Below are 17,818 nucleotides of genomic sequence, written 5' to 3'. Positions count from 1 at the left end.
TATAACTGCTTACGTTTAAAATATTTAGTGATTATCATAAAAAATTGAAGTTTGAAAAAAAGTTTAAGTCAAGTATTGTATCAGTTTTTTGTGATTTGCTCAAAATAAAGAAAGATGGATTTTGCCGGGTTTGCAAATAGTACCCTGAAAGAAAATCTTTTTGTAATCAGGTTTAATCTAATATTTGGACAAGGTCACAACTATGTTTTTACATTCTAAGATGGTAATTTAAGTTTATTCAAGGACAGCAGATGCTCATTAAATCCATTACTTAGATCAAAATTTAATATGATCATAACAAATATTTAGGATAATCTTGAAACCTTATACATGGAAGCAAACTTTATGGAAAGACTAGACCCCATCTTATAAATAATATCGCATTACTTTTGTACTCACCCAATGTACATAAAAACCGTGCCTGGGTCTCGATTATAATCGGAAGTTAAGAAAGATTTTTTAACCGAAAAAGTAAACAATTGTATTGAAATTTGATGCATTTTCATCAAAAACGTTAAATAAACATGTTGTAAACAAAAATAATAAAAGAATATGTACATTTTCTTACGAAAAATTAGATTTTACTTTATTAACAATCAAAGATAACTCTGTTAACTTCTCATTGTAATCAGGGCCCCGATATAAGTAGAGCGTACTTGAAATTACCATTTGTGAACAAATGTTAAAAGTAAGTTTAGGCTAATTTAAAAAAAAAAATATACAAAAAAATTCATCACCATCAACCCCTTTTTCACAACCAGTGGTGCATGTAGAAATGTGCACAACTGGATGCAAAATATAAGGTGTTTAGTCTCAGGCTTCAGGTGCTAATCCAGGAAAAATAAAATATTGGATTTCAAAAAACCCTTGAAAATCAATATTTTGTACGACTTCCATATTTAATACGTTCTCCCAGCCGAAAAATTTAATTTACAATTTATTTAAAAATAAAATTTTATAACCTAAGAGTAAAAAATAACGATAAAATTTCAATCAAGGATTGTAAATATATAACAAGAATCTAAGGAAAGATAAATATAATCACTCTCGTAATATCCATTATAAAAAGCAATAGCATGTGAACATGGAAATGTATTTTGATAAAGAGTGTAAATAAATAAATAAATACTTAAAATGTTTAATGAGTTGCCAAAAGAGATAAGAGATGCTGGGTCTATCGCATCATTTTGTGGGATGGCGAAGATTTTTGTTAAAAACAAACGTCTATATAGGTAGATAGAGTGTCATCGGAAAGCGTTTTGATTTTATTTTTTATTATATTTTTAACAATATTTTTTTGTGCAATTATTTTTGTAAATTGCATTGTTTATTAGCTAAGATAAAACTAGGTGTTTAAATTTTATTTATACTGTCAAATTTAAAATAAACAAAGGTCATCACCATAATTTGGTAACAAAATCGTTCATCTTTCTTTACTTACTACCATTTTTTTGTTTGTTTTTTTGGCTTTTATTTATTTAACGTAAAAAAATTGCGCCTCATGATTAAGTCAAATATTTTAGTTTTGGAAAAATGTTCTTTTTGTCGTAAAAAAGTGTGTTGGAAAATAGAAAACAAATTGTGGTAGAGTAGAATTCGAACATCGAACCTCCTGATCCAGAGACCGTGAGATTTAAAAAAAAATAAATTAATTCAATTATAGTCTAAATGAAAATTAAGTTTTCTTATTTTATTCTTTTGTTGAAATTGGCTCTGCACTGTGCTGGTTTCATTACTGGAATACAGTCATTATTATCTGTCCTATGCAGCACCATAAGGGTTAAGAAAATAGCCCTTTATATGCCGCATATCAAACCGGGTTGTAGTCCCGGTAGTATTTTGGACTCGCGGGCCAAAGGTCCGAGGGTCAAATCCCCTTTTACAACAACTCGATTTCCATTTTTCCAGCACAAGTTATTTTCGACTTTTAGAAAACGGTCTAAGAATTTTAATATTTAAGTAAAAAATGAGAATATATCATTTCTTATTTTCATGCTCCAAAATTTCAAGGATTTTATAAAAATTGTAAAATATTATTTACCTTATACGGTTTAAGCATTTTTCTCAATTCTCCTGCTTCATTTAACCTCTCTACTGTATCAGCATCCTAGAAAAAAAGAGAAATAAAATTAATGAAACATATATATAACAAAATATTCTAAATTAAAATAAAACTGCATTGTATTCAACCACCTATTTTTTAACCGCCCGTTTAAGAAGTAACACAAGCTTTATTATCAAGGTATAGTTTACAAATTGATTTTATCCTATTTTATTTTAACAGTGTCTACTACATATTAAATTTTAACAAATGGATATAATAAGTCAAGTCTTTTTGTCATGAAACGCTTTGTTTTCGTAAAGGTAGAATAAGCTTGAAAGGGAAGGTGGGGAGTTCGATTCTTATTACCAAAACCAGACCTGAGTGGACTACATGAAGTATTGTTTATTTAAAATAATCTGAGTTTGTCCAAACGTAGACAAAATGGTGAATGTAAAGTGGCCACTTAGCAAACCAGGGACGAATTATCAAAATAAGCGATTATGCACAACTTGCCATTATATTTGACTTTCAATAAAAATATTTTATTTTAAATATGTTTATAGGAAAATAAATTTTAAAAATGTTATTTATTATAAATCACCATCATCGTTTATATCTTCCGACAAAAAAATATTAATAAAGTGCGCCTAGCTCCCAGCCCTTCTCAGTTAATTATGAAACTAGCAGATTACCTCAGGTTATTCGTCCATACAAAAAAATACACTATATTTTACATCTTAAACACAGGTCAGCTTTTTTAGTACTAAAACATGCTTGTAAATTACAAATATTACGAGTATTTGAAGATTTTCTATTTGGAAACAAGTTTTTCGAACATTATTTCCGAAGGTCTATTTTTCTTTAATATTATGTATCACATAGGACATGTGGCGTTTGCGGTGGCCATTTTTAGTATTATTAATTTTAAAAGGAATCGGCCAGTGCTCAGTGGTGACAGTAACTGCTGAATGTCATTGTGGTATTTCTTAATGAACTTAATGAACTTTTGTACAAGTATTGCATTAAAATAGTGTAGAATAAAGCTACGTATATTGCGTGGTTGATAATAGTTATTGTTTCAGTTGATCTTCACAGAACCACATAAAAATAGTCATTTATAATTATATTACTTACATATTCTGTACTTAAATATAAAAGAACAAATTATTGAACAGTTTTTGTAGATTATTTAGATAAAAAATAAATCACGGCTCGTCATAAGCTCTGTAAAGCCTAGACTTCCGTATTTTCTTCTCTGAAATGTATTCCATCCCTGTTGTAATTTGTTTTATTGTTTATTTGTTTTTTTTTTATATACTGTTTATAGTTTTTTTAATTTCTAAGATTCCTAAGTTATCTTATTTCAATGTTTTATTTTCAATATGTAGAACCTTTTGAAGGCTGAACCTGGACTTTCTAGGAGATACATCTAGCGTATCCCCTAGAAAGTCTAATGCCAAAAAGGGTAGGATAATGTGCTGCTGCTGTGGTTGGTGTGTGGTTCAGTGATTGTGCTGTAGGTGATTTTACATGAACCCATATCAAGAAATCTTCTGTTTTTTTACAATTTTTTTTATTAAAAATGTTTTGTTCTCTGCGATATTTTTCGTTATAGCTTTTAAGTGTAGTGTAGTGTTTAGAATTTTTCATAATTATTACGTTTTTTAATGATAATTAGATATAAGTTAATATTATGACGGTTATAAATTATGTTTGAACTTTTTTAAGACTTACTAAAAAAAATAATCAAAACATTGGTTTTTTTTAGGTTTGGCTAAAATATGTTGAAATTGCTTGGGATAACCGTTTTTGTAATTTGTTTACTCCTGTTTATTGAGGAAATAATAATGATTTCCAGTAAACTGGTTGTTGTTCTTAAATGTTATTTGTTCCTTTAACTCCGGTTTAATTTGATTTAAACAGAAAACAAAGTTTGTTGGTGATTTGATGAGTAAGTAAATATTTGGTTTAAAAACTATTGTTTTGCGTAATTTAGAGATAAACGTTTAAATACTAAAGTGGAACAATAACAGAAAAATAAAATGAAGAATTTAGCGGTTAAAACTCAAAATATAACCACAGTAGATTATTCTCGATGTTTTTTTATACTTTATCAACTCAATTTGTCTAAACAAAAGAACGAAACTTTTTTTTTCGGTGATTTATTTATTTATTATGGATAACTTATGTAGCGCCATTTTCGTAATAAAATACCTCAAGGGCGCTTTACATGGTGATTCTATTGTTAAGTTAATTTAATTGAAGCTTTTAAATTTGTAATTTAATTAAAATAATTTATTTTGTTGTCACGTGCTACGGATTTATTCAAATGATTTAGAGAACAAGTGGGTTTTAAGTTTTTTCCGAAACATCACTTCACTTTCACAGCCTCGCACCTCTGCTGGGAGAGCATTCCATGCCATAGGGCCTGCGACCGCAAATGCGCGTTCACCAAATTTAGTGCGATGTTTAGGAAGGAATTACATTTGGAGAATATGCTTGAAAAATCGATTACATTATTTTATGTATTTATTTATTTTTATTTGTACTTCAAATATAGACGAAAAATTACATATTTTTTAAAGAATGTTAAATATCACTGAAGTATAATTAAATAGAGATGATGAAAACGATACCTTGAAATTATGTTCAAAAAAATAAGCATTGTCACGTAAACATTACCGTGCAAAACCAGTAGTAAAGTTAAAAAAGACTAACTGTCTACGCCAGTTTACTTTCAATTCAAAGCTGTACAAGTATGTCACGCTTTTTCACGCTGCTTCACGCTTACTGACTGAAAGTTCAGTTCCGGAAATTAGGTTCAATGGAACACAAGACAGGCGCTCATTGCTGCATCTAATGTATACATATGTATGTGTTGATGATTAAATATTTTTTAATGCTTGGTAGAAATTTTTGATTGAAATAGAAAAAAACAAATATTTGTTGTAAAAACCTTTGCATAATTATGGACCAACACTAAACGTGTCAAGAACAGATTACTGAGGTTGGGAAGAAGTTTCGACGCACCCTCCTCCATTCACTGAAAAGATTGCAGAATTTTCTACCAACTACAACAAAATCTGTCCCAATCGATTCTATTATTTTCTCATTGATATGCCTGTATTTGCTATCTTAATTCCAATACGGAACTCATAAACCGTCTGAAGCGTTTGCGGAACGAATGCATCCGCTTTCAATCTCAAAATGTATGACCATGTATCACCCTTTCGCTATGAACTCAAGTGGTTTTATTTCTATCAGCGTATAAACTTTCAATCTCTCTAATTTCTATATAATATTCTAGACAACCCTACGCTCCAAAATATCTAGCTGAGAATTTCATTTATCTTTCTGATCATAGTCTTTCGCTTTGCTCTTCTCAGGAGAAAACACTTTCCATTCCTCGACACAGCACATCATTTTTTAGCTATTCCTTTTCCGTTCAAGCTGTTAGACTTTAGAATAAGCTACCTCTTCATATAAAAAATGCACCTCCTCTAGCCACCTTCAAAATACGCCTGAAACATTATTATATATCCCCAGAACCCCGAATTCCCTGATTTTTATTTTTATATTTTTATCCCTTTTTCTTTTCATAGTTCCTCTTTTTTTTTCCTTCCAAACTCATTATTCGATTCCACATTCCTCATCACTTAATATGTACAACAAAATGAACTTATAAAAAAGTTAATGTAAGCAAGTCTTATCGCCCAATTAAAGATAACACCTGTTAGTTTTAATTCATTAGGTTATTTATATTTTACGTTTGTACCTTTTGATATATATTTATGGATTTTATTACAAAATTTGGACCAACTTTTCTTTTTACCAATCTGTTTTTTGGTTAGCTAAAAGATATTGCTTTTAGCAATAAGTCCGCTAAAGTACTTATTCTATGTATTTGAAGTTTTTAATAAATAAATAATGCAGACGTTTATTTATTATACATTTATTTTCATAGGCGTCAATCCAATTGCGTCAAATCACAGGATTGTGAAGGCCGATTGAACATAGTTTTGCAGAAAACAGCCAGCCATAGAAAAGTGAAACCGAGATAATAGCACTTTTGTGAAAAGAGTAAATAATCAAATTCACACAACTGTTGGAATGTTTTTGACATCAAAAATGATAAAAAATAAACGCATTAGTTTTTTTGAAATATAACAAACAAAAATTTTATTGTGTGTTTGACCAGTTTTAATGATATTTAAACTACCGTTAGATTTTTCTAGTGCTGTGGGTGTTTTTTAAAAATTTAAAAATTGTGTTTTTGTGATGGAAACCATTTTCAGAAGAAGAATAATACAGTTTGTTGCATGAATATATAACAGATTAGAGAATTGACCTTACTACACTCGATATCATCAATATTTTATTTTTTCAAAATTGTAGACTGGCTGCTTTCATCATTACTACGTTCAATTAACTGGACCCATTTCTGAAAATATAATTATCCTCAAATGTGTCACGCAGTCATGAGTCATGATTTCACGGCGACCCCTATACGTTTGGCGAATTGAACACTGATTTTTTAAGCAGATTTTCACAATTTTGTAAGCGGCCTTCGAGTAACAAGCGCTCTATTAATAAGATGAGTATTGTCACAGAACACAGAAATGTTTAAAGTATATGCAAGTATAACGGTCCAAATCACTTTGACAAGAGAGATAGTATTGTCAATTGAACTTTTATCCCTATATAAAAATATTTTCGATATATTACTAAAAAAATTCCAGCACGTATAAATTGGATATCACCGGACTGAACTTTGTACAAATAATTTTCTCATTTATTTGCTGTTGAGCTCCTTTACTAAGTAACGGAATTATTTAGACTAGAAATAAATAAATGCAAAAACTTACTTAAAAACACGAAAAAGAGCTTTTTTCGACATGCACCGTGCGCCTGTTATAGACATTTAAAAAAAAAAAAAACTTTTTAATTATCCCAGTAAAATGTTAAGGATTCTGTATTTTTTTTTATAAATTGAAATTAAAAAAAAAACTTATATTTTATTCTAATATACCCGTGCTAAGGCAGACTATTTATATAAAGTTTAACGTTTATTTTTATAGTTCCGTATAAATACAAACACACATGTGTACACATATATACATGTACACACATGCATACCCATACACACATACATATACAGGCATATATACGTACATATATATACATATATATATTTTCACAAGCTCACATGCACACACGTACATATAAATACAAACATACACACACGTACACATATATTTACATTTACACACATACACATACACATATATATATGAATTTTATCCTTCTTGTCTTTGTATTGTACGAGTAGGTAAAGTGTTTAAATTGTCGGGAAAAATATTTATATTTATATTAATATTACTTACCATACAATGAAGTTTAATAAGCTATTAGTTTTATGCCATTTTAAATGCATTAAAATTTCTCCAAAGTAACTAATTTTTCACTCTAAAGCTAGGGTTTCCTAGGACAGCGATGCCCGTATTTTAACGGCCGTAGTGAACGGTGATGCGGTGGATAACCGTCGTAACGGTGACTAGAGTGTGGTTTCCTAGGAAAACGGTGTTATCAACACCATTTAACACCGTTTCACTAGGAAACCACTCTCTAGTCGACGTTACGACGGCTGTCTACTGCATCACCGTTTTTTACGGCCGTTAAAATACGGGCACCGCTGTCCTAGGAAACCCTAGCTTAACCCAATGAAATTTTGGGATTATTTTTAAACGCTGGAGTTACCTGTTAGAACACAAATTTATATTCCAAGTTTTGACTCACAGAGTGTCGTGCCGTTTAAAAATAATTCAAACAAAATATTAATTCATTTGACAAATTCGTTTGGAGACAAACTTTGAGCTAGACGCACGTCGGTATGAACTGTAAAATTTGTGAAAAATATAAGGTTGGATGTGAGACCTTGAGTACATGCAATATCTTGCGTCGACGGCAGGCTAGTTTGTGTCTAGGGTTTTAAGAAAAGTCGTTAAAATGATGCGAGAATCCGAAACATAAACTTTATAAAATTGTAATCAACAGAACATTTATACTTAAAGTTGCTGCTTTCGGAAATCGAGTTATGACTTTTGAGTTACCTGTTACTTTAATTTACTTTTTGAAATGTAATTACGTAAACTAAACTCTAATTAACTCAAAGTTTTTATTAGTCGATTAATATGTCATCCCAAGAGTAAACTAGACCCACTCAGTTATAGTATTAAACTTAAATTTAGAGGACTTTATTTAAAATTTTCCAAGTATTATAATTGGAAGTCCAGAAAGAAACACGATATTCTCCAGGGACGCTCTGGATGCAATTAAGGAAAGTTTGTAAAATGTGATAAACGGAGTAGAGACGTGAATAGAAGATAGAGGAAACCTTTTTAGATGGAGCAAGAAAAGGTAAAAAGTTTTTGCTATATTAGTTCAAACTTTTTGAAAGTTTGACATCGTCATCCTGACGCGTAAGCTTATTGTCAAGTTGCCAAGAAAATAAAATCAAATTTATAACTTTCAAATAATAAGTGCGCCGCGAGGAAAACTGTAAATTTGTGAATTTAAGAAAAACGCATTTGTAAAATTAATTAAATCATAATCATTTTCATCATCAAAATAATTATGATAGTGCAAAGAACACTCCATATCTTGATATAAAAAAATTATGAAGGTAAAATTATCAGTCTCACGCCTCAAGTGTCAGTCCAGGGACTATGAAATAATCAACTGTAAAAACAACTTTTAAAAGAAATATATTTATATTTTTTTTAATGTTTTATTAATTTTAACAAATAAGTAACATACATAATTGTATTTTTGTTCCCGCAAAGCCGAAGCTTGTCTGCGGGTTACATTACATTTAAAAAAAAATAAATTATAAGCAAGTACATAGTTTAATAATAATTAAAGAATAATATATATTTATACACTTAAGTTTCACTTGCTGTTTAATAATTTTTTGACTATTTTTTTTAACGAAATTAGGTTTTTTTCTTCACGATTTTTAGCTGGTATTAAATTATACAGTTTTGGTACTACACTACCCATTGTTCTGTCACCATAGTAGTTTTTCTGTCGGGGTACCATCAGCTGCTGTGCCGATACTTGTCGGGTCATGATCTGGTGGTTTATTTTGGATTTAAAATTGCAATCGAGGAAATGATCTGTCATTATCTTATACTGACACTGTTTGTTAATTGGCAAAACGTTAACAAAATCAAATAATATTTTATTGTTGTCTTTTGCCTCATTCTTTATTTTTACAGGTACGATAATTTTTAAAATTTGTACCTGTAAGTTCAAGACTCTATCCGTATAAGATTTAAAACTTAGTCCCCATATTCTTAATCCATATTGAATAATTGGGTCAACTAGCCCCAAGTAAACTAGTCTCAGCACTGGTTATGATATGTATGGTTTTTTCATGTGAACCATTTTGGAAATCGAACCCGAGACCTCGCATGGCAGGCTGACCACTGACTACTGATCATGATTCCTGTATGTAACAAATACGCCACGATTGGTGAACCAATGCAGTGCCCTATGCATCATTAGTCGCGGAAAGAGAATAATGATGACGATGTTTTGAAAATGATTTCTGTTATATTTTGCAGTATTTATATATTGAAGATTTATTATATTACAAAATATAAACATGCGTCCTAGCATTTATCAATGGCATATTTCATTTCGGTATGTAATTACCAACAAATTATGACCAATCAAAATAGTAGCGAAATTGAGTTATGAATGCCAATACGTTCATTATCTTATGAGGTGTCCATTTGGCTAAAGAATTATAACTTTTTCCATTATCAAATAGTATTTTCAGCATTTTTTGAGTGCCATCTCCACTTACCGATTTTTTTTGTTTGACTTTAAAAACAAAAAAAACAGGCACTAAAAATAAAATACTTAAACTCATTAAAATAGCATTATATCAACTCATTAGTTAACCCAAAAAAAAATTTGATAATGATCCTTAAGATAAAAATAACTTTATTTAATTTACTTTCATATAATTTTGAATTATCTATCCTAACCTCTGTTTTGTATAAAAATACATTGAACTCCTTAATAAAGATACCAGTCTCGAAGATGTCGCGAAAGCGATGAAACCGGTCACTGGATATTCCAAATTTGTGGATTAAAGTTTCACTGGTCTTTTATTTAAAAAATAAATAAAAAAATGTGTTTTGTAAAATTGGTATATTGAACAAACAAGAACTAAGGCAGCGCAATGTCAATTTGTGCGTCTTGTTTTATCTATTTTTTACTTTAATGATAAATTTTAAATTTTAAACACCAAAAAAATAAAATTTAACAAGAACAAATAAATAAAATAGGGTATTATCACTCGGGAGGAATATCGGATTTTACCTACTCTTCAAATAAAAGATTTTTTAAAGATTCTCCGAATGTTTATATAAACCCTTATAATGAATTTTTTCATCCATTATTACTTTTCGAAAATAAGGTCTTTCGAAAACGATCGTTCCTCAAGTTGGTATTAAATTTTATCACAGCATTTATATGCTCTACTAAATATGAATTTATTATGATAATGATCAATTGAATTATCAATTTTTAATGGAAATTATAAATCACAACTCGTAGCGTTTGATAAGTGACAGGACGCCGAAAATGTAAGCAAACGACACATAGAAAACGGAAGCTATCTACAATACTCTATAAAATCCATAGACATTGATAAAAACAATCTGATGACGTCACAAAACAAACGAAGACGTCATACTTGATGACGTCATCAAGTCAATTACTAGAATTTAATCCTTTATATCTCAATTATTTCTTAATCCATGACAGATGATAAGCCCTGTAGATGCCTAGACATCAATATTGCCTTCTTTAAAATGTTCTATAACTCAAAATATTGGTTTTCTTTATGTCTGTCGTAAAATGTTAATATTAACATCTCCCTAAGGGGTTGAATCCAGTCTTTGTCTACATCAATTTGGACAAACTCAAAATATTATTGATAAATACGTGATATTTAAGACAATCTTAACATTTTGAAATTTGTCTCTGTATATTAAGGGTTCTTTGTATATTTTCACATGTAAAAAAAGTATATTGTTAAGTGTTCTCGGCACGGGTAACCCTAGTGAGGTCACATGAATTCCTCCAGGGTATGCTTGGTTACAGCAGTTTGAAGACTAGAAGGAATGTGTATTTAACTACGCACTTCTTTCGATTGTTGCGCGGTATTATTGACAACCCTGAAATTATGCGGAGAATTAGCTTTTATGTTCCTGATAATTACTTTAGACAGCGTCAGCATAGACTGTTTCACATTCCAATATACAGGACCTACCTGCCAATGGTTATGCCTGTTGGAAGGGCTATCTCTATGTTGAACAATATCACTTTGGACATTGACATTTTTCACGTCTCTGAGGGGGTTTTTCGTTACAATATTCTCTTACTTTTTTAACACAGTATTCTTTGGATATTATGTATACAAATGTGTTTTTTTTTGTATATACCTAATTTTACCTAATTATTTTAATTATTTCACTATGTATGAATTAAGATATTCCATTTTGTAATGTACATATATATGAATAAATAAATAAATTGAAAAATTAAATGTATTGAAAATTATTTTTTATGATTGAATGTGGAAAAAATATTAATAAATAATAAATAAATAACCATGTCTGATGTCATGATCTCTTGCGTGGTAGACAAACGCGTTGACCATTACATCAAGTGGCGGATTTTATTGCTAGATTGAATTTTCTTATTAAGAAATGTTTTCATAACAATGCAACGGTAATACTCGTGTTATTTGTACTATGTTTTTTGCTGTAGTAAAGGTAGTTCAAGATAAAGAAGAATTGTAATGGTCGCTAAAGCGTGATAAATCTTTTGTCAGTTGTGTATGTGAGTCAAAAGAAAATGGGGTTTCCTAGTTCTAAAGTAATCTGAAGCAGCGATGTCAAAAAAGGTCGACAATGTTTTGAGTATGTTCAAATGTTTGTAGAACCGCTGAATTTTCTCCAAAGAGTTTTTAATGTAAATTTGTTGCAACGGTGACGAATAACATTTTTCAGATGTCAATGTGGAAGTCTAGGCATTTATAGGATTTATGACCCGTATTGGTGGATTTTAGTAGTTTAAATGCAACTTCCATATTCCCTTCTCAAAATTGTTTTCCCTCTCTGTCGCAACAAATATAGATCTAAATTACTCCCTAGAGAGGAAATCCAGTCGATCTACAAACATTTGAAAATACTCAGATTAAACCAACTGGTTCAAGAAGATGTATAACATAACATGTATCGGGTTGTGGTCCCGTGGCTATCGTTGCGGACTCACGGATCAGAGGTCCGAGGTTCGAGCCCCACTCTGCCCCAACTTGATATCCATTTTCTTATAGTGAGTTATTTACAACTCGTTGAAAATGGCCACCAAAATTGAAATGTTTGGGCAAATCAATTAATATATCTTTTCAATAAAAAATTTTTTAAAAACATTTGAAAAATTGTTTTTAGACGTTGCCTTGTAGGTGAAATAGTTCAACCGTATAAATCTTACCCACATGATAAAGGTTTATGCTCTTTTACTTCGAAAAGGTCAACAGATGGAAAAGTTGAGAAAATGTTAATGAAGTTCAAACATGGGCAGAATTGTGAATGTTATGTTACACAGTGTGTAAAGTGGCCACTTAAATCAGCTAAAAATAGGTCATAAGCCCGGTAAATGCCTTGATTTCCATATTCCCTTCTCAAAAATGTTTTCCCTCTATGTTGTAAAAAATTAAAAACATTTTTTATCAATCATTTATTTCATTTTATTTTATTTTCTTTTGAATCTTGAAGTAAAAGTCCACATGTAAACATATTCTTATTCTGTTATTGGCTGGTTTAAGTCGCCACTTTATACACTGTCTAACATTCATCATTCTGCCTTAGTTTGAACATCCGTATTTCTTCAATTCTTCCATTAATTGATTTTAGTGATATAAAAGACTTGAAGCCTTCATTAATGTGGCTGCGGTTTATCTCAATGAATTATTGCACGTATTAGGTATTGCTTAAAAATAATTTTCTAATTTTTTAACTTTTTCTTCGACCAGTTGGTTTAATAACAATATTTTTTAAATGTCCCAATGTTTAAAGACAAAAAAGTTATTTCCACCCCCTAAGGAGCTATTTAGATTAATAAATCACAATCAAAATGGGTAATATTTTATAAAAGCTCCGTTTATAGCAAAACTTCCATGTTTCCTTTATAAGACATTCTCTATCTCTAATTAATTTACCATAATAGCTTGCTAGGGGGTGAACTCCAGTCTTTTGTCCACAAACATTGAGACATATTAAATATTTTGTAATATTATTATGTATTCTCTAATAACTGCAATGTTTATGCATATTATATATTTACATAAATATATATTTATTTACTAGCGGATCCGACAGACTTTGTCCTACCCAAACGTTAGCTTGCCTGCTATAAGCTTAGATTTTTAAAATTAGATAAGTAGGCAGGTACCTAGGTACTTGTTTATGATTGAATTCCAAAACGTTGAATAATTAATTTTCAAATATAGAATTCATTTCGCAAATGTCAAACTCGGTTCTTCTCACCTATAGGGTTGCATTTTATTCATAAATTCGATTTTCAAAAATGTATTGAATGTCAGTTAATATTATTTTAGTTCTACCAAAAATCCAGTAAAAAGAAATAAATGGGAAGAAAGTATAAGGAATGTAAGGAAGTAATCTGATTGGGATCCATTAAAAGCTGACGTTGTTTGTAAACATCAAAAACAAACTTTTTTGATCACAAAAAAAAACATCCTCCCATTTTTTGTTTATGCATTCTCGTCGAATATAGCCCTGGGGATGGTCGATGAAAAAAAGATTTGTGCTTCTAACTTTTTTTGACAGATGCGATTGCAAATTTAAATATCTACGAACACGCGCAAGGCAAAGATCTACATTTCGCTGAAAACTCTACGTAAATCGGTTAAGCCGTTTTGGGGGAGTTTAGTGACATCACACGTACAGAAGAATTATATATATAAAGATAATACTTTCAGTAAATCCAAATATTCATAGACAAGAACTGGATTCAATCTTCTTGAGAATTATTAATATGAATATATTACAACAGAGATACGAACGTGTTACCACAGACTAGAAAAACATTTTACAAAAGAAAATACAGGAATCCAGGCATCCACAGAGCGTATGACCTGTCATTGGCTGGTTTAAGTGGCCACTTTACACACTGTGTAACATTCACCATTCTGCATATATTTGAACATCTTTATTCCTTTTACTCTTCCATCTGTTGACGTTTGTGAAGTCAAAGAGCTGATACCTTTATTGTTGTATTATTTCACCTACATAATAGACAACGCAAGAAAATATTTTTCATTTTTCATACTTCTTCTTGAACCAGGTGGATTCATCAACAATGTTTTGAGTTTGTCCACATTTTTGTAAACAAGAACTGGATTTAACCTCCTAGAGAGCTGTTAGTTTTAACATGTGTTCTTCGTGTCTGTCGTAATATGTTAAATATAAGTGACGTGAAAAAAACATGTTAATATTAACAGATCCGCTGAGAACTGAATCACGTCCTTGTCGAAAAAAATTTGGACAAACTCATAACATTGTAGAGATAAAAAACATTTTATTAGAGAAAATAAAGAAATCTAGGCATTTTAAAGGCTAATGATCTGTCATTGACTGGTTTAAGTGGCCACTTTACACACTGTAACATTTACCATTTTGCCTTTGTTTTAACGTCACAAACATGTTAATGTTAAGGAAGAAGAATTGAAAGAACATAAATGTTCTAACAAAGGCAGGGTGTTAATGTTAGTCAGTGTGTAAAATGGCCTTTTAAACCAGCCAATGAAAGTTCATAAGTCCTGTAAATGCATACTTACATATTCCCTTCTCAACTTAATCTTTATTTTCATACTATTTATGAACTGTTTAACGCATATTTCCTAGCATTAGTTTTTTTTTCCCATTTCATAATATTTTTTAAAAGTGCCATACAAAATAGAATTTTGAGACTTCGCTTTCTTTCTGAATTAGGGTTAGTTTTTTATTATCTCTGGTAATATGATTGTATTCTAGTTAGCTTTGATCAACTGTTTCCCGAAATTGTGTGTTTTTCTTTGAGTCAATAATTTTATACACAAATATCACGGTATTGTAAAACATTATTTTTCTACATATGAATATTTTAATTCCATCGACTTTACCCTTGTGTATCTGTTTTTTTTTAAAAACAGTTCTTAGTCTAAATAATAATACATAAGTCAATTTGTTTAAATTTGCTTGGTTTGATTAAAATAATATTATTGTAGAAATAGTAGTCTTTGACAAAAAATAAAACGTATAAAGACGAAAAAATTAAACTTTCAAACCTTTAATTTTACTTTTAAAATCTAGGGTAAAAATAAATGCATGTTTTTAGAAAACGATTTATCCAAAATTGTTTATATTATTAGTTTCAAAAGCAATTTTGCCATACGCGTTAACGAAAAAAAAATGCAGGGCTTATGACCTGTCATTGGCTTGTTTATTTATTCATTTTTTTCCTTAGGGAATAATAAACAATAATTCATTATAAAAATAATGTGACCTCATTAGGATTGCCCGTGCCAAGGACACTTAACAATAGTCGTAATGTCGAGGACACTTAAAATAATATTTTTACATTTGAGATTATACAAAGAAGACTTAATATACAGAGATAATCAACAAAATCTTCAGACAGTCTTATACACTACGTATTTATGTTTATATTTTATTTATGTACACCTTTATTTTTCATATGAGAAAAAAACGCACAATAAAAAAACAAAAACAGAACATAAACTATACATTTGTGGAGCAGTTGATTTAATATTGGTTTGGGCGAATGAGACAATCTATTAACACATTTAAGTGGCCATTTTATTTATAAGCCTTAAAAATGGCTAGATTTCCATATTATTCCCTTCTCAAAAATAATTTACTCTTTGTTGTCACAGTTTTTAATTATAATAATTCCCTAGGAAGTGAAATCTAACCTTGTGTACAAACACTTGGACATACGTAAAATATTGTTCGTAAATATTTTTTCCTGAACTGGCCGGCCTCTGAAGCATGTCTAATAACTATTTTACTACAGAAAGTTACAGATACGTTGAATTCATACATTTATTTTAAAAATATGGACAGGGCCTGTAAACTAACATATTATTTTATTTCTAAAATATTTCACATGCGATTATATGAACAATAATAATAAATAAGCATAGTAATGTCTGCCTAGCTAGATACCACCTGTTTTAAGGAAGATCTTGCCATCATTCGAAGCAGTTTGTACTTTTAAGAAATGTAGAGCAAAATGGTCAAAATGTGACTATTAATAAGTTAATTTATTATGAAATTATAATTACCCTTTTTATTTAATGTTAGTAAATGTTAGTATAAAACCACTTACCAACTTTGTATATCTACCAGTTTTAAGACGTACCCGTCTTTTCGTCAGGACACTCATTACACCAACATGCAAATACTAATTATATGCAGAGTTAAAAAGGGGAAACAAACACCACCAAGTCCGAACATGTACTAAAATAATGTATCATATTCAGCGATATGTTGCTGAATGTGTGTAGAGGGGGGGGGGGAGGAGAGGGTTAGGAAGAGAGCCCGTTTTATTATTTACCCTTTTTATTATTTAAACTATTTTCTGTATCATACAATATAAAGTAATGGAATACGTTAAATTAAAGTTTATACTTTTCCGGTAAAAAGGTATTTTCCAATCCGTTGAAAAAATGTTCGCAAGTTAGCGAGAACCCTCAGAAAAATTGATAAAATCTGGTGGAAATACGTTTCCAGACAACCATTTGCAATTCAATTTAAGTTAAGGTTTTTGAACTTTCCTAAACTTTAAGGCAGTGGTTTTCAAAGTAAATGTTGCGCCTCATCTTTGGTAAAACATCTTTGTCATCTCCTTTTTCATACTCAGTGGTTCATAGGGCACCGAATTGCAGAGAATCTTGATCATTTTTGTTACGATAAGGTTTATATGATGAGTATTTCGCTCCAGGTGCCAGTCTAGGAACCATGGAAGACCGCAGTGTAGATCTACTTTTACACAAACAAACAAACAAACCACCACTCTATTTCTACTCTATTATTGAAGCAGATAGGGTAGAACGCCATATCACTCTGTCTTACCATACAGACCTCGCTTCCTCTACATTCATACATCTTGTTTTGAAAGCACGTTAATTATTCCTACTCTCGACATGTCCGTCTCCAAGTATTTGTTGGATTTGATCGTGCCATGTCTTTCGTATTTTTTTTAGCCGTTCTATCGATGTCCATTCGTCTACATGTTCAAATAAACGTGACACTCCTTTTTTGATTTTGTCTATTATGCTAAGACACCCATAATACATCGTGTTACCACACAATCGCCGGAGTGATCGCATTTCAACAGCATTCACTCTACTTTCATCATTCTTTGTCCAATTTCATACTTTCAAATAACAACGGAGAATATATGTTAAACATGAGTAATTTTTTGTATTTTGTTTTTACGAACAAAACTTACGTTAACACTTTAGTCAACAAATTAGTCAATAGTTTATTCTCCATTAATATTACACAAAAAATAGTCAATTACGTAATCCCTATTAAAAAAAAACAGTCAATAATTCATAGGACTTACACTGCAGAAACATCGCGAGCAGCTCTGGCAACTTTATTA

The 17,818-nt window shown here is 30.4% G+C and overlaps 1 protein-coding gene across 1 annotated transcript in view; it reads right to left on the bottom strand.

Annotated features, from left to right (window-relative positions):
* The window catches only part of LOC148274053 (glutaredoxin domain-containing cysteine-rich protein CG31559-like), a 239,372-nt gene that overhangs the window by 20,840 nt on the left and 200,714 nt on the right, over nucleotides 1–17,818 (bottom strand). Inside the window, exon 4 of the mRNA XM_088237703.1 lies at nucleotides 2,042–2,107. Within this exon, the coding sequence (XP_088093829.1) occupies nucleotides 2,042–2,107 (66 nt within the window). The remainder of the gene's footprint in view (nucleotides 1–2,041; nucleotides 2,108–17,818) is intronic.

The sequence above is a fragment of the Micrasema longulum genome, unplaced genomic scaffold (genome assembly GCF_059751315.1).
Source record: "Micrasema longulum isolate JH-2025_06_02 unplaced genomic scaffold, ASM5975131v1 h1tg001769l, whole genome shotgun sequence".
In the NCBI taxonomy this organism is placed as follows: domain Eukaryota; kingdom Metazoa; phylum Arthropoda; class Insecta; order Trichoptera; family Brachycentridae; genus Micrasema; species Micrasema longulum.
This window is presented reverse-complemented; position numbering and strand designations above follow the sequence as displayed.